At 53.4% G+C, this 25,706-nt stretch overlaps 7 protein-coding genes across 7 annotated transcripts; 3 read left to right on the top strand and 4 right to left on the bottom strand.

Annotated features, from left to right (window-relative positions):
* Positions 1-1,948: 1,948 nt before the first annotated feature.
* Positions 1,949-5,823, bottom strand: BBA_06916 (tubulin-specific chaperone D; the record flags this gene model as incomplete). The annotated part of the gene is made up of 3 exons (XM_008602013.1): positions 1,949-2,663; positions 2,725-5,567; positions 5,653-5,823. The coding sequence occupies 3 exons, from the start codon at positions 5,821-5,823 to the stop codon at positions 1,949-1,951; spliced, it is 3,729 nt and encodes a 1,242-aa protein (XP_008600235.1).
* Positions 5,824-6,475: 652 nt separating this feature from the next.
* Positions 6,476-7,705, bottom strand: BBA_06917 (glycosyl hydrolase; the record flags this gene model as incomplete). Its single annotated transcript, XM_008602014.1, has 1 exon — positions 6,476-7,705. One exon carries the CDS (start codon positions 7,703-7,705, stop codon positions 6,476-6,478), a length of 1,230 nt encoding a protein of 409 aa, XP_008600236.1.
* Positions 7,706-10,738: 3,033 nt separating this feature from the next.
* Positions 10,739-11,818, top strand: BBA_06918 (glycosyltransferase family 17; the record flags this gene model as incomplete). The annotated part of the gene is made up of 1 exon (XM_008602015.1): positions 10,739-11,818. One exon carries the CDS (start codon positions 10,739-10,741, stop codon positions 11,816-11,818), a length of 1,080 nt encoding a protein of 359 aa, XP_008600237.1.
* A 412-nt stretch (positions 11,819-12,230) lies between these two features.
* On the bottom strand, positions 12,231-15,094 carry BBA_06919 (SH3 domain-containing protein; the record flags this gene model as incomplete). The annotated part of the gene is made up of 4 exons (XM_008602016.1): positions 12,231-12,314; positions 12,551-12,672; positions 12,765-14,813; positions 14,875-15,094. The coding sequence occupies 4 exons, from the start codon at positions 15,092-15,094 to the stop codon at positions 12,231-12,233; spliced, it is 2,475 nt and encodes an 824-aa protein (XP_008600238.1).
* Positions 15,095-17,071: 1,977 nt separating this feature from the next.
* Positions 17,072-19,569, bottom strand: BBA_06920 (transmembrane protein 16H; the record flags this gene model as incomplete). The annotated part of the gene is made up of 6 exons (XM_008602017.1): positions 17,072-17,125; positions 17,180-17,246; positions 17,300-17,843; positions 17,895-19,340; positions 19,396-19,433; positions 19,505-19,569. 6 exons carry the CDS (start codon positions 19,567-19,569, stop codon positions 17,072-17,074), a joined length of 2,214 nt encoding a protein of 737 aa, XP_008600239.1.
* Positions 19,570-21,936: 2,367 nt separating this feature from the next.
* BBA_06921 (tripeptidyl peptidase A) lies at positions 21,937-23,767 on the top strand (the record flags this gene model as incomplete). The annotated part of the gene is made up of 3 exons (XM_008602018.1): positions 21,937-22,781; positions 22,839-23,197; positions 23,256-23,767. 3 exons carry the CDS (start codon positions 21,937-21,939, stop codon positions 23,765-23,767), a joined length of 1,716 nt encoding a protein of 571 aa, XP_008600240.1.
* Positions 23,768-24,529: 762 nt separating this feature from the next.
* BBA_06922 (calcineurin-like phosphoesterase) lies at positions 24,530-25,637 on the top strand (the record flags this gene model as incomplete). The annotated part of the gene is made up of 3 exons (XM_008602019.1): positions 24,530-25,050; positions 25,120-25,201; positions 25,263-25,637. The coding sequence occupies 3 exons, from the start codon at positions 24,530-24,532 to the stop codon at positions 25,635-25,637; spliced, it is 978 nt and encodes a 325-aa protein (XP_008600241.1).
* Between the last annotated feature and the right edge of the window lie 69 nt (positions 25,638-25,706).

The following is a 25,706-nucleotide window of genomic DNA, read 5'->3' on the forward strand; positions in this document are numbered from 1 at the left end:
CCAGGCCAGACTTGAACTAATTCCAACGCCGAGCGCTGGGGTGCAGGACACTAGTCGACGCCTCTCGACCGAGTAGTTGACGCCATGATAAATTTACCAAGGAGACTTGTCGTTATCAACGTGACAACGCCTCAGTCGGGCGGCCTGCTTCATTACCCCAGAGCCAAGCTATGCCATGTAATGTATTATGTATACGCACAATCACTCATCATCGGGCATTCCCTCTTCAGTAAGTATCCAAATTATCCCGCTCCGTATCACCATCCAGCCACCACCGCTCGGCATATTCCAGGCTTGCCCTCTCCCTTTTCTTTCCACTGCCACGCTGCCACGGTTGACCTGTGCGTTTTCTAAGGTAGCTCGTCCTCGTCAGAAGCTGAACTTTGTGTGTTGCTTACGCATTGTCCATAACCAGCGAGCGAGGCTCGTTCATTATGACCCAGCGCCAGGCGTTCGCGGCGAGCACTTCTACTTCTAACCCGTGCCATGCCTCTTGCTCATGTTGCGCACTCGCCGCGCCTTTTTGCCATCCTCCTAACCGCCTTGTTTTATTTCCGGCCGCATGATTACTTTTTTCCCCCTCTCAGGCGGCTCGACGACCCAGTTCTGCAAGGCGTTAAACCGGGCCCTCCACGTCGGTGTGCCTGTCTGTCTTGGCAACTTGGGGTTGTAAATAAACCCCGGCGACTCTAAACGCCTCTGATTCACCCGTCACCCTAAAAATACTTGTTGACAATGACATTGCACTCTTTGTCTGGAATTCAGTCCGGGAGGCGCCCTTTGCCCTAAAAAAAAGTGAGACACATTGCATTTACCCGTCAGGCCAACTGGGATCATGCATGCCGGCCTTGCCACTGCCCATTGAGCCAGTAGCGCATCATGGCGAAACGCACACGATATTGTCCTATAAGAGATGAGTCTTGTCTCGTCATTATCCTACTACTACAAAGACTCTTTGTTTTTCTTTGTTTCTCGGCCGCAGCTCCGAGTCTCAGTGTGACCGCGTTCCGCCTCGCCTCTTATTAATTAGTCCCCCCTTCAACCCGATTCTCCGCCCACCTCGATGCCATCAGGCTGCGCATCGCTTCCCAACCTGGCAATACTGTGAGACGCATACCTCGGATCCGCCTTCATCAGCGACCTATCATATTGCTACGAGAAAAACAATTACATCGTGTACTCGTGGGTATTGAAAGTCGATTGATGACGAACAGAACATCTAAATGCAGTCGACTAAATCAATGACCTAGTTTTGCACGTTTCTTCCATCTATTGACGCGGCTATCGATCTTTTGATTCTTCAAACAAACTACATAGTTGGCCGTCTGCTTCCGAAACCGAAAGCCGCATTTCTCAATCAAATTAGTCCGCATGCGCTGATCTCGGCAAAAAAAAAAAAAAAAAAAAAAAAAAAGCAAAGGCTTTTCCTTGTCTTGGATCCCGGGATGTGAGGAATCGATGGGCCGATGGCGCAGGCGCGAGGCTGAACCCCCCAACAACAGCAACATTCCCCCGCTGCCCACACAAACCACACCTCAAACAAAGTAAGCAAAGCATGCACCTCGCAAATCTTGCCAGATGAGGCCCGATGATGGGTGGCACGGATGACGTTCCGCAAGACAATTTATCAAGGTTGAAGAAGGAAATCGGGACGTGCGTTTGCTACTCGCTACGCCCAAAAAAAAAAAAAAACCCCTTCCCGTTTTGTTTTTGAGAGTATGTGTCTAGCAAGCTGCATGACCCTGCGTCAAAAACGGAGCAACAAAGTATTCGTAGACATCTAAAGACGATATTGAGCCGTGTAGACACTCTCATCTCCATCACTTCTCTCCAGAAACGCCGGAACCTGACAACGAGAAGTGATGGCATTGAAGTATAAAAGGCAAGCACCATAGACAAAGCTTACATTCCCGCCCCAGCCTCTCTCGCATAAAGAGTATTTTTAACACTACACCAGCTGCAGCTCCTCCACCACGGCCTTTACGCTGGCCTTGTCCGCTTTCCCCCAATCCACACCCAGGAGCACATCCGCGCCGGCGCCGTCCTCGCCACTCCCCATCAGCCCCCAGAGCTCGTCAATCACCGCCATGCGCACCCGCGGCCACGGATGAAACATGAGCGCGCCAAGCCTCTTCCTCGCCTCGGGCGGCCCCTGCTCCGCCGTCTCCGCCATGGCCGCCACGCAGCCGTACACCTTGACGCAGGCAAGAATCTTGCGCACATTGCCTGTCTTGTAGCCGGCCCGCTGCGTCTGCAGGCACAGGCTGCGCAGACTGACCGTGTAGTCGGTGGTGCCGGCGCAGCGCTGGAAAAGGCCTGCGTGGAAGAGATACGCAATCACCTCGAGAGTCGGCACGACGACGCGGTCTTCGGACAGGTAGGCCCCGAGGTTGTGGACGAGCGCGCCGCACACCTGCCGTAGGTGGTCGGGCGCGGCCTGGCAAAAGGCGACGAGAGCGGCGCGGCTGGTGATGATGAGGTCCTCCTGACCCGTGTCGGCCGACGTGACGAGACCGGCCATGAGCTGCGAGGTCCAGGATACGGGATCAGACGTGGCGATGGCGGCGACGGACTTGTGCAGCTTGCCGTAGGAGAGGAGCTCGAGCAGCGTCGTAAAGTACTGCTCTGAAGAGGCGGAGAGTTGATCGAGGTTGTTTGTTTCGCTGTAGCGGTAGAGGTTAGTTGAGCATTTGGTGTGATGAGATTTGAGCAGCGTAGCAGTACCTCCTTTGTATAGTCAATGACAGCGCCAACTGCGCTTCCGGACGGACCTTGTCCAGCCTCTCTACCGACAGGCGCAAGGTTGCGTAGAAGAGCTTTTGCACCGATTGCACCACCCAGTCTTCTTCCCCAGTTGCCTCGCTGATCTGTGCCCACAGCACCTGGACCGCTTTGAGCGCCTGCACGCGTACCTGCGAGCCGACATCGCCGCGCGCGTTTGTCGTGTAGTCATTCAGGCCGTCCACCAGCAGCGGCAGGAACGCGAGCGGTTTGCTGCGTAGCAGACGCGTGCGCACCAGACTCTGCAGCAGAGCCACGCGCGTGTCCACCTGCCGGTCGGCGAGCCAGCGCGCGACCAAGGCCTCGCTCACCACGTCGTCCCACTCGCCGTGCTGCGAGGTTGCCTGTGCCAGCGGCTGCGCCATGGCCAGCGCGTGGAAGTAGGCCTGGCCAATGGTGGTGGCGCTGCTCGCGGAGCGGTATTGCACGAGCTTGGCCCATTCTAGCAGCAGCCGGGTGCGGTCCTCGTCGGTAGAGATGATCAGCAGGAGCAGAGCTGCAGAGGATGACGCGTCGACAGTCTCTGGCTCGGAAAACTCAAGCCATGTGGCAATGAGACTTTTGAGCTTCTCGGCGAATTCTGCCATAGTGGTACTTCGTGGCACGTTCTTGCGGACGATTTGAAGAAATTTGATGACCTTCATGCCGGAACTGCTAGGGGAGAGAAGTTTCGCTCCAGACTCGAGGACTTCATCTCGCGTGTTGTAGCCGATTGACGCTTGTAAAAGAGGCGTGGTAGATACAGTGACTCGGCTCGCTGCCTCCGCGATGAGCTCTGGCCGCCTATACGTTGTATCGTGGCAATCCTGCAGGATACGAGAGACTTCTGAGACTGCGGTGACCGTGCCCATTTCGGTGCCCGCTCCTCCAGAGCTTTCGAACCTTGAAAATTGGTCAAGAACCGAAGATAGACACAACAGCAAACCATGCCGCTCTTCAACTTTTCTTGTTGCCAATCCCTGGAGTCTGGCCAGCACCATATTGATAGATGTTTCAAAGAGATTGTTTGATACCGAATGTTCGCCCATCACTTTAGTGAGAACTCCAAACGCGACTCCGCAGTCTCTCCGAGACGGGGCATCCATATCACCGACGCCGCGCCAGCCTAGAATGCCATGAAGAAGAGAGTCGCCATATTGGCGGGCAAGCCGCGTCACATTCGAAGCTACCTGCTGGATAGCCCTCGAGCGTCTGGCGACAGCGTGGTAGTCTACAATCTGCACGACTGAGATGCCTTGCTCAACAGTGTCTGGGTGGCGGCCAATGAGCTCCTGCAGAGCGGCCGAGGAGCCGCGGCGGATGTTTCCAAAGGGGTCGAGACAGGCCGCGGTCACCAGCTCCGTGGCAAGGACTTGGATGATGGAGCTGTCCGGCGGGTGCGCCTTGGCTGCGAATACCGAGTGGGTTGGAACGGCGAGTAGTTCGGCGGTCGTGTAGCGACGAGCGATGGCCCAGACGCCAAAACATGCAGCATCGCGAACGTTGGCGCCGACGCTGGTGCCAGCCAGAGATCGCTGCTCAAAGGATAGTCCGAGTAGCAATGCGTGTATAATGTCCGACAGCTGCTTCGCGGGTGGTGAGCGCCGGTACAGAAGGTGGGAGAGCGTGAGGACTAGGCCATGCCACTCCAAATGGTTGACTGCCGACAAATCACGCATAGGTCGTGCGCCTTGTTTGATCTCTTCCTTGTTCCACAGCACATTGCGGTTGAGCGACTCAAGAACGGCCTCGACAACCTGGGAGGCCATGTCAGGGTCAAGCTTAAGAGTAATGACACTCAAAGATTTGCTTGCCGACATGCGCACAGGCGTGTCATTGTCCGACAGGCTGTCCAGCAGATATCCAATCGCAGTTTCCGTGATTTCCATGCTCTGCATGTCCTGTCTGCTGCCGCGCAAATACGTAACAACCACCGAGCGGATGACCTTGATGATCATCTTCCGCGCCAACGCCAGCGCATTGACAGCCTTGGATACATCAGTATCGTTTAGGGTGAGAGCATGCACGGCATTGAAGATCAAGGAGAGATGCGCGTCCAAGTCTGAAGTTTCAGACGACGAGCGCAAAACTCCAGCGAGAAAGGAAAGCACGCCCAGATAAAAGTAGGCCGGGCGCGGTTCGACGCCCTTTTGCGGACGGAGCGAGGTAATGCCCCAGTTGATCAGACTGTTCAGCACACCCAGAGTCTGCATGTCCTTGCGCATCGCCATTCGCACGAGCAGTGCCTTGGCGGCGTCGCGCTCTTTGCTGGCCGCGGCCAGGTACTTGATGGCCAGCGGCAGGATCCGCAGCGTGATGCCGGGCAGGTTCTCCTGCAGCTGCAGCCCGTCGATTCGCGGCACCGCGTCCTCCTCAAACTCGACCGAGGAAATGGTCGCCAGGTCAAACGGTGCAAACAGTAGATGCGAGAGCCACAGTAGCACAATGTACCTTTGCTCCCACTCCCATCCCTTTGCAGACGTGAACAGCGCGTCGCTGGGATCAAGCGCAGGCGCGCTGGCGGCTTGCGCCTCTGCCTCTTCGATGGAGGAGAGCAGCAGCTCGAGGTACTTGGCCTCGCCATTCAAGAAGCGCACAATGACCTTTTCGCCGCGCACCTTGCAAAATGTGTAGAGGATCTTGGCAATGGCAAAGGAGACGGGGACCAGGGCCTTGGACCTAGCGCTGCTGTCGCGTTTGCGACGCGGCGCGGTCAGATCTTCCAGATACGACTTGGCCAGAAACGGGATCCATTTGGGGAGATGCGGGTCGAGCAGCTGAGGGAGCTCTTGGAAGTTGTCAATCACCTGGTGAGTAGACGGGTCAGCGGACGGGCCATTTGGGGTATCTCAGCGTCTTGGGCCGCGAGACGACTAGATGGTAGAAACTTACGTCGCAGATGGCGGCAAATGCCTCTCGGGCGCGGACAAGAGATCTCACTCTTGTGCCGCTGCTGCCGTCAGGCTTGCGCAGATATGTGACCAGCGCCTTGTCGAGATCCGCAAGGAGATCGGTAGAGATTTTCTGGAGCTTATTGTCCAAGTCCTCGTCGGCGGCGTTCATCTTGCCAGCGAGAATGAGTCCGCTGAAGACTCTAAGCGCAAGCGGGCTTGATAATCAGTATCCCTCTCTGGCATGGAACTTGGCAGCCTGCAAGCCTCGTACCGCAACGCGGTGAGTAAACAGGCAGCAAAATTGTCCACGAGCTCTGTTCAAAACCGCCGCAGCAAAGTTCAACTGCCGCAGCCTGATATTGTTGGAGTCGTCTCCGGGTCCGAAATTGACCGCCACTTATCAACAGGCCTCCGTTCCCGTGAATCGGCCGTTAGGATGCTCGAGCAATGTATTGCTGGAAAGGCGAGGTTAAGGCTTGGCCAACGACGCCGTGATCCACTTTGATTGGGATGCGGGCAAGCCTGCTTGCACCATGGTACCGGCGAGTACAACATGAAAATCATGCAAAATGAAACGTATCGATAAGTTGTGCTTCTTTCTCTAACTCTAGAATGATTGAGGGTTATGGATAGTTGAGATCGACCTGGCCAAGTGCAGCGACCGAGGAAAGCATTGCCGTTGCCGTCGCCTTACACCATCAACCCAGCGACGGAGCAGAACATGATAGCAAACTTGACACACCGTGTTTTACAACTTTTCATTACTTGGAAGATAAATAGATATAACATGATTGAATACTTTCGCGCACTGTTGCCTCCAACTATGTCATCGTAATCGCTGCAACCAAAGCGTCCAGAGCACTGCTCTGTGTTGCGCTCGAAGCGTCAAAGTATGGGCCGGCCCAGGCGACACCGAGCTTGTTGGATCTGGGCTCGCGATCATTCTTCCAAATGGATTTTGCATTGTTCAAGATGAAAGTCTTGAACTGATCATCAGGAGCAACTGCCTGCAGATAAGCCAAGTTCCGAATGAAGATGCCCTTGAATTGCTGTCCATCCTGACCGCATCGACCAGGTTGGAATTCGCAACCTCCGACTTCTTCGAGGATGCCGTTCTTGTTGGATAATTTGTTAATAGCCGCCTTGGCGATTTTGGTGGCCGTTGTAAGGTGAGTCCTATCGCCAGTGGCGCGAGACAGCTCAACGAGGCCGCCGAGGATGACCCCCTGGTTGTACGTCCAAGTGGGCTGGCCGTTGTTTTTGCAATCGCCATCCAATCCGTCGTTGATGAGATTGTCCGAATTGATCATGCCGCTATTGAGAAACCAGTTCCATTGGTCCTGTGCTATCTCGAGATATTCAGGTACCGTCGGTATGCGGCCCGCGAGCGACGCGGCAACGCTAAGATAGAGCTCGTTTGCGATGGCATTGACATATTTTCGCTCCTTGCTCCAGTAGATTCCACCATTGCAAGGGCCGCCGAGGCCAGTCTGCATATCCTCGAATATAGTGACGGCAGCATTCAAGTACTTGTTGTTGTAGGTGGCATCGTAGGCACGGATGAGGGCAAGAGCCCACCAGCCTTCATCGTCGTAATATTCATTGAGAAAGTTTTTGAAGCCTCGCTTGGCGGGAGACCCGTCGCGCTTCGTGGCGCAAGCGCCCGCGCCGTTGATGCAGTAGTGGGATTCCATCATACCACCATTATCAAAGTTCATGTACTTTGTTGTCTGGACGTCGACAAGCTGGGCTCTCCTGAACGTGTTCTCAAGGTATTCGGTGGTTCCGATTGGTAGCGCAAAGAGTGCACCTATTCTGAGAAATTCGCTGAGGGTGGTGAAGGCGTTGCCGCTGTTCCACCAGAGCTCGCCCCATAGACCGGTATTGTTATTGTACCAGTTCCTGTTCAAACTGTTGACACCGAGTACGACACTTGGGCCGTATAGGAGAGAGCCAGGAAACAAATGGAGGGAGGCCGCTGCAGGCGTAGCAGACGTGTGCATCGCAAACCCCAAGAGGAGGCTTGCGGCCCAAGACGACAAGGACAACATCGTGAGGTTGTTACTGATACGAAAGAATAGCACAAGACCTCCATGGTTTGGGGGAATAGCCAAGGAAGATATATAAGTATAGAAAGTAGGGCTGATATGGAGTATGGGACATGTATGGGCGTGTGAGACAGGGAGGGTATGCATCGAGCACGACAATGCGGATTTGGTTGCACACTAGTACATTGCACTTTGACAGCATGACAGCGGCGACAATTTCAACCGCGCCCAGGACTATAGGTGGAGCAGATGGGCGTGTTGGAACAATGCAACAAGTTATTAAAGTCTGCTGACATGGAGCGTAGCCAATTGGCGCCATGCTCTCAGTGCTGCTGACGAGCGTCACCGGATGGACACATGGTGCAGAGTGCATGATCAAGTGTCCTTTGCCTGCATAGACGAGGATACGCTGCAGCGCTACTACCGTGCAACCGTGCAACTCCTACTGGAAATTCAGGAGAAGCAAGATCGAGCCGGCTGTGGAATGGCGAAAAAGAGGGTGTGGCGCGCGCATGAAGCGCGAAGACTAATTCGAAACTAGCTGGAGCCGGGGTGACAAATGTTGGCGATGACTTGTGACAGGGTCCCTAAGTTATTTGAGAAGTTCCAGTGAGTCGATAATCTGGTAGTAGTAATGTGTGGACGCAGGATGGTCGTCTTGTTGTCTGCATCTCTCATTGGACTATGCTCTGCAGTTCTGGACGGCTACCATGACGGACTTTCTGGCGGCGGGGCGCAGCGGGGGCCGACACGTTGTCAATCTGTCACTTGACGCCGGTCCCCAAGAGATTTGATGGTGATAGGGCGGCATGCAATGCAACGCGGTGGCGCATCATAGCTATTGTACAAGCTCGGGTTGGGACGGACGTCATCGCCAAGGTTGCGTTGGAAGATGAACAAAGGGAGCCAACAAGGGAGTCATTTTGGGCCTAGAGTCTCGAGAGACACATCGAAAGTGAAGCGCAGATCGTCTGTCGCGACCAAAGGCGGAACAAAAGCCAAGCTGGTTGGACAGGCATGCATGTGGTTGTGGGAAAGAATGGGTTTGTTAGCTATTGTGTTCAATGAGCTCGGGAGGAACCCATTTGGCAGTGATGGGCGGTGCCAGCTGGCAGCCACAGTGGCAATTGGCGAGGTGGGTGGCTAGTGCGCTGGCACCCAAATCTCGAGACATCAAAGGGCGATACCCGCCATCAAACCAGCATTCTCCGCACTCCTATTACCGCCACGATCCTTCTCTTGTCTCGCCAAAATTATTGTCTCGTAATGAAAATGCGTCTCAATATTCAAGCTGTCAGGTTCCTGGCCTCGGCCGAGTTACAGCCTTTACGTATGCACCCGCAGGTATCCATCTAGCTTCCGTGATCAGATCCATGGTATTTACCGAGTACGCCCATCTTGATACGATTCGAGACATGTGTCTACCCTCCCACAGTATCACAGCATGTCTCCGATACCAACGTTTATTCGCGAGAAAAGGCGCGTATCCGTTGTGAAACCTTTTGCGATGCGCATTGTTGTCTGTCACCACCAGAACAACCCAGCAGAAAGGAGCCCTGCGGTTTTTCTTGTTAGCTTGTGATCGGCATCCGTCCCGTGAATAATGATCGGCAGAGAGCGTGCCAACGCGACAACAATGGATGACGGCAATGAAATGCACGGTTTCATCATACCGCGACCTAATTCCCGCAGCATGCCCGACCATCTAACTGTTATTGCTGCTTGCCTGCGGCCACATCTCGCGGCTGCCACGCGACAAGTGTTTCCTCTCCACGCTTGCCCATTTACGCCAGCGACTCGAAGCTGATAGATGGCCCGAATTACCTGTTACTACTTACGGATAGTCACAGTCAAGATCTGGGCATCTAACGCTAGCTAGTTAGCCTCGCAAGGCTGCGAGCGATGGTCGCTTCCTGAGTATTCATGCACTACTGCCTAAGACTTGCGCGCTACATTTCACAGAACAGCAGTACATCCAACAAGGTGCGGATAACTTCATTCGCATTCAGTAAATATCACTCAGAAAGAAACGCATCCGTGCTCCTTGTCCTTGGCAAGCCGCTTCCTGGTAGCATGACGCGTCCCTGTTGATGGCCGGGCGCGCCAACTCCACTTCGGAACATTGCGAAGTGGGCTTTTGTTTCCGATGCCGCTCGAATCTGATGATCGTTCATCGCCAGATGCTCGCAGCTTAACTAGGAGAGACTTCAAGCAGTGACATCTACTGCTGTTGTTATGCTCTGCATGAGACGGTCTCCGATCGGCCGTTTTGAATAGCCTCCACGTTGCGAGTCTGCATAACGTGTTTCTGCAGATGCCTCTGATCTAGTAAAATTATAGGGCCGGCTATGGAGCCCCAACCCCCCGCGCCTCGAATAACATGGAGCCAGCCAGTAGGTAATTTGGTACCAAGCCAAGGTCCAAGGGCACCTTTGCGCGACGACCCGCCTGCTGGCGTAATGGGGACTGGGCGCAGTCGTTCGCCTGAAAATTGCTTGACAGTCTTACCACAAGGCAGCTGTGCTTCACGCTTCGTTTTAGCCAACTGCTCAGAATGGAGAGCCATAAAGCATCAGCGTTGCATTGATCTTCTGACAGACGGCCCTCTTCCCCATACCACCTGCAATGGCAGGCTCTCCCCACTCTCAGCAACTTTGCCTCGAGGCCTGAAAAGCCACAGATGCAAGCAGTGCATTGTGGCTGTCATTGACGTTGGCCGTTGCCAGTGTTGCAGCTCATCACTCATTAGCCCAATCAGTGGTACGGAGTACTATGATGGCTGATGGGCTGGTTGATGTCATCACTGGAGCTTGCCAGAATTGATTTGGCTTATTTGGAGTCTGGGTGACACCAACTTGCCGTATTTCGTCAAAAGGGGCCAAAGGTTGCCTAATTAACCTCGCATACTAGCAACGCGTTCATTTCCCAACGGCCAGTCACAGTCCAGCCTGTTTAGCTTCCTGTTTTTTTTTTTTTTTTTTTCAGATCATTACTTCTCCGCCCGATTTTGACACGTCAGAATACCTACGGGGCATCATGGGCCTTTCGCTGCGGGCACTGCCCTCCAAGCAGCCATACAAGTCATTGATTTACCTCATCGTTTGTACAAGCGTCTTCTTCGTCTTGTCGAGGTTGTATTTGACTTCCAACGAGGATTTGCTTACACTCGGCACCATCCAAGACTCGCCAGAGACACACGAGCTATGCGCTTCTCATGGCTTCACTGCATATCCCGCGACAGCCGCGGGCTCCCGTCGGAAAATTTACGACCTGACAATGATCAACACCGAACTCGATTGGCTCGAAATTCGTCTCGATGCGTTATACGACGAGGTTGACCTTTTCATCATCGTGGAATCGCCAAAGACATTCCACGGCCACTCGAAGCCTATGATAGCCAAGGACAACTGGGACCGCTTCGCCAAGTACCACAACAAGATGCTCTACCACGAGCTGGAATTCCCCAGCAGCTTCCATCCCCACCAGACATGGGATTTCGAATACCTGCAGCGTGATGCCAGCTACGAGCAAGTCTTTCCCAAACTCACCGGCGACCGCGCCCCGCGTCTCGGCGACGTGCTCGTCGTCGCCGACGTGGACGAAATACCACGACCCGACACGCTACGTACGCTGCGCGCCTGCAACTTCCCCCGACGCCTCACACTCTTCTCGCGCTTCTACTACTACTCGTTTCAGTTTCAGAGCATCGGACCCGAGTGGCACCATCCCCAGGCTACATTCTATGACGGCCAGCGGACGCTCACGCCCAACAACCTGCGCGCCGGTCGCGGTGGCAACTTCATCTCGCGGTGGCGCGAGTCGGGCAAGTATCCCAACTCGAGCTGGCACTGCAGCAGCTGCTTTGACTCGATGGAACTTTTCCTGAATAAAATGGCGAGCTTCTCCCACAAGTGGATGAATGGCGCGGAATACCGCGATCCCGAACGCATCGCCAACGCTGTGCGCGAGGGCGTCGATATCTGGGGCCGCAGGTCCAACAAGTTTGAGCGGATCGAGAATAACCAAGACTTGCCGGCGCTGGTGAGAGACGACCCGAGGTACGCCTACCTAAAAGATCGCAGCGGCGAATCGGCGGGTATGAAGGACTATCCGTGAGGGAAGATCTTGGTCAACCAATGGAGCAATGGAATGATGAAAAGGACCGCAATGGGAAAATAGGCGTTATCTTTAAGGGGGTATAAGCGTGCTGCTCGATTTCGGAAAAGCGACTGGAATTGAATGATTCGCGAATGATTGAAAGGCTTCGAATAATAATATAATACCATGCCTGGATTTGAATCATTTCGGCAAGATATATCTGGCCAGGAATCACGTTTTGCAAAATTTTCGTTGACTGTACATCTCGACTACCTTTGGCTACTAATGCTGTTCAGTCTAGGTCTGTTAAAGCTTTCAACTATCGAAAAGGTATATTTTGAATTTGAATATTCGAGTATAATAATCTATATGTAGAAGAAGCAAAAGGTATCAAGAGGGGCAAACGCCCCCGCAGACAGATATAAACTACCTAAGCAAAGAAAACCGACTTGGCAGGGCAAGCCATCCCAACGCAAGAGAGAGCTGAAGCTTGCTCGTCGCGATAAACACAGCCCTTGCAATATATACAGTAAAAGTAGGAAAGAAACAAATTTCCGGAATATTGCGCAAAAGAAGAAAGGCAGAAAAACAAAAGGTATCAGGGCTAAAGACGTGCCCGCGCTTCCACTCGCTCTACATCCAGCATCAAGATCGACTCGAGGCAATGCTCGGCGGGCCCTGCGCCTTGCGAACGGAAAACCTGGGCAGAATCGACGAAGACTTGTTCTTTTCGCTGCTTAGGCTGCTTACCCTTTGGGCGGCAGCAGGCGACAGCTCCTGCACCGTGTTTGTATCGAGAAACGCCTGGGGAAATATGCCCCATTTGCCCTTGGCATTTGTGCCGGACCAGCACCAATGTTCAGGATAGGGCCCTGTGGTTATTCCGCGTGTCAGTTGCATGTCCGTTTTACATTGTTGCTGAATTTTTTTTTTTTTTGAAGCATTGTCCGAGGACCCCACTTACAGCTTATGTTGGTGATGACTTCGTTCTTGTCAAACCTCAGCCACTCCGTCTTGTCCTTATCCTTGTGCGCAAACTTCCATCTTGCCTTGGCTCGGATGTGACTCGTCCCGTCCATGCGAATGTCGCGCGACGGAGGCGATTCCAGCCTCAGCGTCTCCAGAGGGACAGAGGCGTGCACGCCGTCGTACCAGCCCATGCACCACTCTCCATTGTACTTGGCTGGCCAGCTAAGACCAGTCACTTTGGAGCCGACCACGAGCTCGAGAGCAGGTGTGCGGTCTGCTAGCAGTCTCTGACCATACATCTTACGTGCAGGTTCTCGGGCCACGCCCACAGGCATCGCGGCTGTTTCTTGCTCGTGCTCCAGTGCGGGGTGCGGCACCGGCGGCTTCATAAAGTGCAGGTCGTAATCGTTGCGGTATTGTTCGGGCACGTTCGCCTGGTCAACGACGACGACGCCGGGCACCTCGGGTAGTGGTCTGGGATGGCGCGCGAGATGATTGAAGAGCGACTTGACGCTGAAGAAGACGGTGGCATCGCTGGGGTCCAGGGTTCGTCCTTGGCGAACGCAAAATACACAACCGTACAGAGTATCATCTGGGCGTTTGGTGTGAACATGGCTCTTTTGAAGGAATCGCAAGCGGTAGCCGACACCACCGTGTCGAAAGTTGCCACATTCCTGTTTCCCCAAGTCATTTTCAATGTCTTGGAAAGATAGCTCAAAGACACACCCGGTGCAGCGCGCCACTGTTGCTGTTCCAGTAAAGCCCACCGGCCTTCGTGTCTTCTTGACACCTAGACCACCAACCACAACCTCTTCGGCTCCGCTGCAAAATCCCTTGCAGAGATAAAAAGAGGAGTTGCTTCCAATCGAAGAATCTTTCTGTGACATGATTGGTGCCGGCCCTGAGGGTCGACGATCTGACTCTACCACGATGAGGCCGTCGTCCACGCTCTGAGTGGGCATCATCGGCGGGCGAATAGAATTCCCAGCAGTCTCTTGTGAATAATCTGATATGCGGACATTATTCAGATAAGGATCGAGGATGCTCTCTGCCACAGAGTTCGTCCTCGAACGACGCTGTGGAAGGCCGCCGAATGTGTCGCGATGTGTGTCGTGTTCGGGGGCACCGGAACCAGACTCTAGCGACACCTGGTGCGTGTGATGCGTCCAATTTGTAGGTTTAACGGATTTACCACTATCGGCGGCATGATTGTCATTGCCATCTTCCTCCTGGAACGGCTCGAGCTTTGTGTTAAGATGTAGCGGGCTCCGCTGTGGACTGTTCTGTTGGTAGCCATAATGCTGATGCGTGAGGCGGCGCCATTCTGCTTCGTCATAGGGATCGGTATCAGAGGCTCTTTGCTCTTGCCCAGAAGATAGGCCTATTGGACGACGTTGGAGTGTCGGGCTGAGCCTGCGCTGGCCAGAACTGGCTGGCGATGTTACCGAGTGGTAAGGCCGGCTGGGCAACGGAAGTGGCACGAGCGGTCGCCTTGGAACCGGCTCGCCTTCCGTCGTGACTCCAATCTCGTCGCTTGATCCGACAATGGTTGTGTCCCATGGGTCGGCCGAGGGTGGCCGCGGTGGCGGCGGCTGCTGAGGGGGCGGAGCTAGCTGAGAGGGGCTGACGACTGGCTCATCCTCTGGAGCTATCACGCTGCTAGGCTGTCGATCGCGGAAGTTTTCAAGCTCTTCATTAGCATAGTAGACGCTCTGAGTTGCGCGCCGCGGAGCGCCTGGTCCTGGGCTAGATGGTGCACCTGTCGCGCTTTGAACCGAGGAGCGTGGTGGTGTTGGTGGTATAGGAAAGCTTGGCGGGGGCATTGGCGAGGAGGGAGGGGAGAACTCGTTGAGATATGATTGTGGTGTGTGGTCTTTGGAGGGCAGCTTCATGCTGATTAAAACCTCGTAGATTTTGAGCGCAACCTCTCGTGTGAAGGCCTGGAGTTCGGTATACTTATCGGCCTCGAACTCGTCTTCCTCGACATATTCGTCGAAGCCGTATACCAGACGGCTCAGTGTCGCTCGAGGCTCTTTAATTTCTTCTAAAAGAATACATCAGCTCGGTATGGATCACCCATGGTGGGACGTTGGGAAATGGCCTACCATTTTCTCGCAGAGCATTGAGAAAGCTGTCGCCATATTCAGTGTGTCGCTTGGTACACTGGGGTTCGATTAGCTTGACGGCCTTTTCGCCTTCTCTGAGAAGCTTCTTCGCCGCTTTGCGCATGGACTCGTTTTCACCAGCATTTTCCAAGGCCGTTTTGGCCTCTTCAACGACATCGCAGAAGGGCTTCAGTGTTAGCACGTTGACCTCTTCGTTCATGGTGGCGGCGATGGCGCAGGCAGACTGCTGGGCGTAGGGTGTTTGCGTGTCAACTGCCTACGAGTCACAAGAATAAGGGGGCCGGCCTTTGACTACAGTCTTCCAGATTGAACACAGATCCTGCGTATCGTTAAGTCTGTGCGATATTCCTTCAGTGGCGCAAAGGTCGCGAGGACGACCCAGCGACCTTGGTATTGGTCGGCTGTTGCGCTGCAAGCCTTAAACAAAGGCGGCACGATTGCGGTGTGTTGGTGTAATGTAAAGGAAACGGGTCGCCGAGGAGTGCTTATGCAGAGCCAAGCGATATAGTCTGACCATTACAGGAGGAAGAAGTATGATGAGAAGATGGATGTGAGTGAGCCTGTGGTTTCTCGGCCGTCGCCCAGTATTTGGGAGCAGGGCGAACCGGGGACAGGCAATCAGCGAGACGGCATAATACAGACAAAGTGGTGGCTGCCACAGGCGACGCCTCGTGGGCACGCTAACGCAGCCGCACGCAAGACCGCATCCCCGGACACTGGTTGAGGTTGGCGGGCTGAAAATGTCTGCAGGCAAAAGCAGCGGAGCAGTGAGCAAGGGGCTGGCCTTTTGCCCACTATCACGCAGGAATCTATTGGTGCTGAACCGCTGACGGGCTGGCAATGGCATAGTGTGAGGCAGACCGAAGGATCGAAAGACCACCACAACCACCACCACCATGACCGTCAACGGGCTAATCGGTTCCGAGCCAGAACTAGAGCCAGCCTGCTACCCTTGATGCAGTAACCGACGACGCCCGTCTCTGGTTGATCGGAACCCCGAATCAGTGACGTACATGTCGCTGATGAGACAATCAAGAGCGATCGGAGGTGGCCACAGGCAGCCATAGTTACATGGTTCGCCCAAGTCGCGTGTGCAATTGGTGCCGCCCCGGGCGTTTCCGTTGAGAACAGACAGTGGACCGAAGCTGCGCTAGCCAGCGGTGCGTTCTAACCGTCTGGTGTTTAAATATTTCGCCTGTCCAATTCGCCCGTGTCCTTGCTCATCTTGGTTAGAGGCTGCCGTTCTTGCGAAGAACGTTCCTGTGAGATTTATCAGAGAACCGGGGCTGCAACACCAGAAGGGGCAGACCAGGAAGTTGCAAAAAATCGGAGAATCAATGAAGAATTGTAGTTCGGTATCTGAATGAATGCTAGCCTGGTGGCAGAGCAAGTAAATGGCCAACCTGAAGCAAGTTGCCAAAATGTGTAGTCGAGTGTTTGCCCTCGCCAAATCCCTCAAAGGCCCCAAGAAGAACAAGCTGCGGCGGGGCGGGGCGACGCTGGTCCCGCCCGAACCGGTACCGACCTGCCCCTGCCCCTCCCCCTCCCCAGAGTTCCCTCCATCACTTATAGCTTCATCCTTGACCACGTGCGTTCTGCTCTTGAAACGTCTCCTTATACCCAAGTAGCGGCCAAGATGCTTCCGCCCCTCTTTCCCTTTCGCATAATAATTTGTTGATCAAGATTGTGCTCAAACTAGTTCGTAGTTCCAACTATGGTTCGGACCTCCTTGCGGGTCAGCGTCGACTTATCGCCCCACCGGGATCATCATCATGGCTCGCCCCCTGGGCGGCTTGCAGGATCAGCGAGCCACCCTCATCCGCGAAGCGCCATGCCATTCAACAAAGAGCTGACGGAGAGTAATTTCATTTCGTGGATCGGATGGTGCTGTTGAGCATGCGACTCGAATTGCCGATCTCTTCTGTTTCCCCCTTCGTGGCACTGCAGCCTCGTCATCGCTTACACGCTCCGCAATATATGCTATGAATAATTTCTGCGACGTTTGATTATAGTTGGCCGCGCATGAATTCCTGATGCAGATGAGTCATAGTCTTGAATGATCGATTTTCATCTATTCACAATAACAAGATGGCGTGCTCTTCCAGGGATTGCACTGTTCGACCTAAAACCAGCGGTTACGTCCACAACCTCTCCTGTTTTTACCACCCGAACAAAATCATGCCCTGGGACTTGGCTCCGCGAGATTGGCTGGCTTGCCGGGTTTTTTGTCCTATCTCGGTCAGCGCGTGCTCGGCTACCTTTGTTGTGGCACCTCTCAACTTACAATCTGGGAAATGAACATGCGGCCAATATCAATGGTCTCTTGCATACCCTGCTGTCGCTGCCAAAAGCTAGAATTCACATTAGCCACAGCCTTCTAGAACTTGCTTTGATCATGACTCACATTTCTGCTGGCGAACTCTTGCCTTTAAGGGAAGTAAGGCGTGCCTCTTCCTCCAGAGCAGCTCTGGTAATCTTTTCCGACGTCTCGATACCAGGAGCCGCGGCTCGGCCAGCAACATCCTGTCCCAGATGGTCTTGCAGCAGACGACGCTTCATTAAGAATCGTTCTTTCCGTTCCTTTTGCAACCCAGGGCTCTCCAATTTATCCAAAACAGTGCGAACGACGATCTGCGCCAAAAAGTAAAAGTGCTCCACGAGCAAGATACTCAGCAAAAGACCCCATGCCGTAAAGTTGGAGGCGCTTCCACGCTCACCGTTCCTGTCCCTGCTGCACAGAAAGACGATTGCGGAGCTGGTGACACTGCCGAGCCATGACAGAACACCGAGAGTTTGCAACCATGGACCAATAGAATCAGCTCTCCACGGAACGGGTCGGCGGCAGCTCATGGCAATCTTGAGAGCATCGGAGCGAAGTTCGACCCAGTTGTTGACCAGGAAGCAGCATGGCGCCAACGGCCAAGCAACTGAGAAGAGATTCAGGTAGCCTTGGCGTTGTTAGTAATCAGTACCTAGATCAATCAGTAGCTGGTACTCACCGAATTGCATCACCATCTCGCGGTAATCTTCTGCAACGTCATAGACGACCATCTCGTATTCGTTGCGGACTCGCTTCATAAACTCAGTCTCTTCTGGGTTATCCTGAACAGCATCCTCACCCCGTTTCGCTTGTATCTCCTTGGCCTTGGCAAAGGCTCTCTGCTTAACATATGGAACGACCAGCTCAGTGGCCAAGTTGACAATTTGCGCCGTGACAGTAAAGTAGAACATTTGGGACGAAATACGCTGAGGGTTAATGTGAAATTCACGCGTGGCGAGTGGCGCTTTGCTAAAAGTGATAACCTGCGCAGTTCGTCTCCAAAAGTCGAGGGCGGGAATGAGAAGTTGGCCAAACGGTAGGTAGACGAACGTGGTGAAGAGCAGGGGCATGTAAGACGTCATAAAGTTGAGGACAAACTGCTTTTGAATCAAGGCTGCGTTGTATGCATCGACAGTGGCATAGTTTTCGCGATCCGTCAGTGCTTTGGCTGCAGTCATTAAGAGGGTGGATATAATGGGCGTGCAGACGACGAGAATGACTGTCGGGACAAAGGTGAGGTATTGCTTTCCAGGGCCGTTGTAAACTTCGTTGATGAAGATTTCGAGAGAGATGGCTGTAAGGGAAAGGCTACCGAGAGCAATGACGCATGCCAGAGCAAAGGGCACTTGAAGAATCTGAGTCTGGAGTCTCTTCATGGGAGGGTAGACACGAAGCGCTTCGCCGGTGACGGGATCTTCCTTTTCATATTCCCACTGGTATTCGGGGCGCGGCTGCTGGATTTCTGAGACGCGTCGCACACCCCATTGAACAGCAAGATCGAGCTCCTTCTTCTTCCAGTACTCAAAGAAGATGACGGACCAGAGACAGGTGGCAACAGCATAGATCATGGAGAATTGGCCCAAACACAACCAAGCGCTGAAACCAATTGCAGAAGGTACAACCAGGAAGCGCAGGTACGACCGCAGAAATACAAAGTACAAGGTGATGTTTTCGCCAAATTTCTCGCGAATGTCGTAAATGTCGGATTCTTCGAGGAGGTATTTGCCGCTCCAGTTGGAGATCCACTGCTTGTTGAAGGCGCGATTGTGGAGGGGGAAAATGGCATCGACATACTTCCATTTGCCAGCGTTTTCTGTGATTCCAGCGCCCCCTTCGTTCTCTGGCTTGATCATCATGAGGTATACGAGTCGCAGGCGCTCAGCCTCGGTCACGGGTTCGCTTTCGAGCGTCTTGGCGACATCGTGGTTGGGGGTGGTGGATCGAATGCCGTGCAGCCAGTCTTGCAGCCTGGCCCTGTAAATTTGCTTTTGAAGTAGCTCGGTTGAGGCGATCTTGACAAAGACGTAAAGGGAGTCCTTGCTGGCGCGTCGCACCTCGCTGGCGAGCCCCACGGCGGTTAGGGCCTTGATGAGCTCGACGTAGCCAGCTTCGGCCTCTGCTTTTTCTACGACAATATTAGCCAAATGGTCCGAGTGGGATATATTGCGCGTGAATCGCACCTTTGGCGGGAACTTTATAGTGAACGACATAGTCGACGCTGTTTTTGGGGAGGAACAGTTAGCGCAACTGTCAGTAAGCAGGCAACAGATGGCTGAGAGGAGACGATACCCATTGTTGTCGTCGACACTGCCGTCATTTTTGGGAGAAGCCATTGCGGTCGCGGTGGTTTCCATCATGGGCCAAATATGGACATGAAGAAGTGAAGATGAGGGGAACGAGACAGTGATTTAAGGTCGAAGCGAAATGACGTGGTGGAGGGAGCTACGGACAGGGGGGGACAGCTGGAGATGGGAGCTGTTGTGGAGTTTGTTTCAGCTGCACGCATCTCAAATATATCGGACAAGACAAGATGACAAGAGCACATGGAATTATAAGATATGTCAGTAGAAACAGCGTGAATACTAGATATTCGAATTTTTGGCCATGCCCATGCGGAGAATATTGATTCAAGTCCCAGGCAAAGAGGCCTGGCCAGCCATCATGACGCTGCGACTGAATTTCTAGGTAGGTAAGGTAGCAGGTAGGTACCTAACTACACACTGTAGCACCAGGTAGCTGAGGGCGAAACCTTGGTCTTGGTGCTTGTGTGGGGCGCCAACAGAGCTGAGATGGCTGCAACCCTGGCAGGCGACAGGGTAGCCAGCCAGGTGCCAGCCACTGAGCGCATCAGATACTTGCACCGCCTCTCTGTTGAAACTGTTGACTGCTCATGACTGGGCAGCTTTCGAAGAAGCAGACAATATTTTATAAAGGGCCAGGGACGCAGGATCGCGGTAAGCTGAGCGTAACCCTCACGCTCCAGGGACGCCACAGTGTACAAAGTGATGGGTGCTCTCTCCTCTAACCAAGACGATCGCCACCAGGGCAGCCACACCAGCTATTGGGTGCGCCACACTTGGTTCTACCTTGATCCGCGATTTAGAGCTCATAGTTGATTAACTCGAAAACGGCGGCTAAGCTTGTGGAGGCAGAGGTGACAAGAGAATCGTCAAACAAGTGTCAAAAAAGGACCTGTGATGAGTAATTCGAATGATCGCTTCGCCCAAAGAGGAAGCCGGCAATAGAACAACACTTGCGATTGTTTCACGAAAGCATTAGCTACTCGGTAGCTATGTTCATTCCCGTGCCTACTGTGTTGGTTTTGCCGAGCTTAAAACGTTATGAATTTTCCTTTGCAAATTTACTTGATGAAAAAAATTGGGCGCGATATGCTAATTACTTTTCCCTGGAGCACCTGTATGAGATCATCTTTCCTTGGCATCCCCTCACGCGATCGGCCGAGTGGATAGTTAAGGCGGGCTGCATGCAAGTGCCTACGCCTACGAATAAAAAGAGTCTGTGTCGGTTTGACCAGAAATCAGAAAGACTGCTTGACATCCACAGACCGAGTATACGCGAGGCAGGGCAAGACAAACCCCCTGCATCTTCTTCACCTCAGTCCTTCTGCTTTGTCAGTTGTCAGAATTGACGCACCACGAGGTGCTTTCCTTTGGAATCAAGGTTAACCTGAAAGAGGACAGCCTAGATAGGCACCGACGGAATGGCCTGTTGTCGGAGGAACGACACGACGGCGACCAGGGGGTAGACGCCGTCGAAAATTCCTGTCTTTACTGGCGCTGTGTAGAACGATCCACATTCTCATGCTCACAGTTGAGGCTTCCTTAGTCAAGGAGACATCTACATGGCAAAGAGGGGAAAGAAGACAGTACGCAACTCAGTACGATGGGAGATCTTTGGAGCCTCCGAGCTCAGCGTGGCCCACCTCAAAACACACCCACTATTACGTCTCTTCTTTCTTTGTTCCGAGACTATACAGATGAGATAGCGGGACTACTGTCGAGACTTGATTTGAAGAGTACATTGGTTTAAGTGGATTGTGTTGCCACGCTAACTTTTAGTAAAATGGCCGACCGCAATACTACCTTCCTGTCTTATGTACAACTGTGACTTTGCAATTGGGTTTCCACCCTACGAATACGAAGATACAGACAAGTTCATCCATTTACTAAATCTCAGCTCATCAAAAGGTCTGACTTGAGCAAGTACCACGCCAGACTACTGAACCCGGAGCTATCACGAAGTTGACCAACTGCCACCAATGATCCGATCATCCCCGGCCATCCTTGCTCGAAATAGGCAAGAGCTCCTTTACATCGATATCGGTTTTTTACAGATGCCAAGTCTGCTATCGAGCGGACCGCATTTTCGCGGGGCAAAACTGGAACGTTTGTGCCGGTAGCCGTTTGTTGTGCCACCTTCTTGATCCAGACAGTTTTATCCATCATGCATTCATGGTATTGCCTCGCCCATAATCTTCCTCCGTTGCTAGTCTGCACCCCGCCGGGCCGAGTACGTCAGACCTCCGTAGGCGGCATCATCTTCTATGGGAGTTGCCGTGAGCAGATGCGGGTCATCGGCTCTTTAAATCAGCAGACAGGAAGCCGCGCGACTATAAAGCCGAGGCTACGCCTCCGTTCCATGTATTAAATCCCTGCAAGAATATTGTCGCACTCTCCCATACAATTTCGGCACCTGTGGCAATGTATGCTTCTCTACTGCCTCTTTTGGCCGCTCTGGCGGCCGCCTCTCCAGCAAACCTTCAGATGACCCTGAAGCAGTCGCTTCCCACGATCCCTCAGGGCTGGCAGGTCCATTCGGATGCTCCCGCCGACCAGAAGATCAATTTGCACATTGGTCTCAAGGAACAGAACATGGACCAGCTGCAGAAGCGTCTGCTGGAAATGAGCCACCCTGATCACGCCGATTACGGCAAGCACATGAGCAAGGCAGAAATTGATGCCCTGACGGCCCCTACCCAGGGGACTGTTGAGTCTGTCACCTCGTGGCTGTCTTCCCACGGGATCGAAGCGGGTGAAGTCTCCAACGGCCTGATGCCCGTAACGGTCAGCATCTCTCAAGCTGAGAAGATGCTTGGCACCAAATACCACGTTTACCACCATGCTGCCGAGGACAAGTACACAATCCGTACTACCCAGTACAGCCTTCCTCAGGCTGTACACTCCGAGGTCAACATGATCCAGCCCACCACCATGTTCAGCGACATGGGCATGATCAACCGTCAGCTCACCGCTTCCAAATCCGCTCGCAGCAAGTCTCCCAAGGCTCCCAAGTCCAAGCGGGCTCAGTGTGGTGGCTCTGTCAACCCTGCCTGTCTGCGAAGCTTGTACAACATCAACTACACTCCCAGCAGCAGCAAGTCCCTTCTCGGTGTTGCCGGCTACCTTGAGGAAGTGGCCAGTCAAGATGACTTGAGCAGCTTCCTTCAGGAGCAGAACATTAAAAACGCCGGCAAGTTGTCTGTTGAGCTCGTGAATGGCGGTACCAACGACGGTGATGGCACCCTTGAAGCCGATCTTGATATCGAGTAAGTGAACAGTCCTAGACAATGACGAAAGATTATCTTTTAATGAAGACAATCAAGATATACCGTTGGATTGAGTGCTGGCATTGAAAACGTCTTTTATTCGACTGGCGGCCGCCCTCCGTGGAAGCCGGACTCTGGCAGCAACCCCAACAACAACACCAACGAGCCCTACCTGGACTGGCTAAACTACATTCTCGCCAAGTCTAGTCTTCCTCAAACTATCACTTCTTCTTATGGTGATGATGAGCAGACTGTCCCCAAGGACTATGCGGACAATGTCTGTAACCTCTTCATGAAGCTTGGCGCTCGTGGTGTCAGCTTCATGTGTAGCTCTGGTGATGGTGGTGTCTCGGGTGGCCAGCCTACCAACTGCCAAGCCAACGATGGATCTGGCAAGCGGAAGTTTCTTCCCACCTGTGAGTGAAATTACTTTTTTGACTATTGTACTACGTTTTGTTAACCTCGATTGGATAGTCCCCGCCAGCTGCCCCTGGGTCACTGCCGTTGGTGGCACTACTGGTTCTCCCGAGACTGCCGCCAGTCTTTCGTCGGGTGGTTTCTCCGAGTACTACCCTGCCCCTAACTATCAGACAAATTCTACATCTAGCTACCTGTCTCGCATTGGCAAGCAGTACTCTGGACTATACAACCCCAAGGGACGTGGTATCCCTGATGTTGCCGCTCAGGCCGAGTACTTTGAGATTGTCACGAGCGGTTATGACGAACACGCCAGCGGTACCAGCGCAGCTTCTCCCACTTTTGCTGCTGTTATTGCACTCTTGAACGACTACCGCATGTCGCAAGGCCGTGCTCCTCTGGGATTCCTCAACCCCTGGTTATACAGCAAGGCAACTTCCGGCCTCAACGACATCACCTCGGGCTCCAACCCAGGATGCAATACGAATGGTTTCTCTGCTTCTAGTGGCTGGGATCCCGTCACCGGCCTGGGTACCCCCAACTTTGGCAAACTCAAGCAGACTGTCTAAGATATTGATTATGACTCGATATTTTGCATGATGCAGCAGGATATGCAAAGCTAAGCGCAGAATTGTCATCTGCAGTACATATTTGAACATATTTATATATATTGGCTTTTCTGTTCCAGTTCTTTGACCAAATTATTTTCGAAATGGAGTTGGACTACGGATATGTAATCCATGTCCGGAAATCGGAGACTGGCTCTTACCCTGTTTCGCGTATACTCGGTCTGTGGATGTCAGCATAGTACCAAAAACCAATCAATGAGAAAATATCAAATACGATGATATTGGGTTGGCGGCTTTTTGCCTGGTGAAAAGAAACAAGATGGTGCCAAGCAAGACGTGTATAAGCGGTGGTGGCTGAAGTACCTGTTTGGTCAGGCAATGCGTGGCGTGCCACGAGTTTTCTAGCAACTCTGACGCGATGATAGAGATATACTGAACAGCCAAAATTTGCCCACAAATTTCCCAGCCCCATTATAGAAAATTGCCAACGTGGGTGACGCCACTGGCTGAGCATCTCCGATCTACAGGGCGCTGCACACTATCGCTCCACTGTGACGACTGCTAAAAGGGTACATTCGCCTGCACGTCACAGCAGTGTCAAAACAAGTACCTCCCGACTCACCTCGCCTCCAGCCAGTACCGTAGCTCGAATTCACCCACGAATTGCTTCATCAACTACCTCTTCGCGACAACTGCTTCATCCCTTTCAATCTACGTCCGGCCCGTCTCAACAGGCCACGGAACCAGCCCTCGCCCCAGCAGATGGGTCTGCTGCAAGCCCTCGGTCTGCGGCGCTCCTCGCAGTGGCAGCGCCTCACCGTGCTCGACCACCTGCTCCTCTCGCCGCTCACCTTTCTCGCCATCCACCTCTACCACGTCCTCGTCTGGCTGCGAGGGCGACCCTTGCGCAAGCCGCGCGGCAAGGCGCCCGTGCGCGTCGTGTGCATCTCGGACACGCACGACCTGACCGTCGACGTGCCCGACGGGGACATCCTGGTCCACGCGGGCGACCTCACCAACGCGGGCACCGCGGCCGACATCCAGAAGCAGCTCGACTGGCTCGCGGGTTTTGCGCACCCGGTTAAAATTGTGGTCGCGGGTAACCATGATTCGTACTTTGATCGCCGGGCGCGCCGGGACGAGGACGTGCGCAGCAAGGCCAAGCTGCGGCTGGGGGAGATCCTGTATCTGCAGGGCGACATGACGGTGCAAGAAGTCAATGGGCGAAAGATTAGCATCTTTGGCGCGGGCGATGTGCCTGAATGCGGGCCAAAAGAGTTTGCGTATGTTTTTTTTTTATCGGGAATTTGGAATAAGCAGGGGGGCGCTTCCTTGTTGCTGACTTGGAACAGATTCCAATATACTCCCGTGACGCAGCCATGGTACAATAGAGTACCACCTCAGACAGATATCCTTGTTACTCATACCCCGCCAGTATGTATTTGATGCCCCCCAACCCAATCTAAAAGCATAATTCTAAATGGCCGGCCTGCAGAAACACCATCTCGACCTTGACCTTGGCTGCCCACATCTGCTCCGCGAAGTATGGCGTGTAAAGCCACGTCTGCACGTCTTTGGCCACTGTCACTGGGCCTATGGACAGGAATCCATCTACTTTGACGAAATGCAGACCGCGTACGAGACGCTTCTCTCGCGCCCTCGCCGGGGCCCCATTATGGATTTCGTTCCGAACCGCTCCTGGATGTACATGTGGCAAATCGTCTACTACGGCATCCGAGGGGTTGTCTGGAAGTGGCTCATGATGGGCGGTCCCAGAGACAATCAGGGCGGCAGCATCATGGTCAACGCTGCGCAAATGTACGGCGATACCGGCCGCATCAAGTCGCGTGCGGTTGTGGTGGATATTTAACGCATGGGGGCAACATGTACATATCAGACTCTCTCTCTCTCTCTCTCTCTCTCTCTCTCTCTCTCTCTA

This window comes from Beauveria bassiana, assembly GCF_000280675.1.
Source record: "Beauveria bassiana ARSEF 2860 unplaced genomic scaffold BBA_S00021, whole genome shotgun sequence".
Classification (NCBI taxonomy): Eukaryota; Fungi; Ascomycota; class Sordariomycetes; order Hypocreales; family Cordycipitaceae; genus Beauveria; species Beauveria bassiana.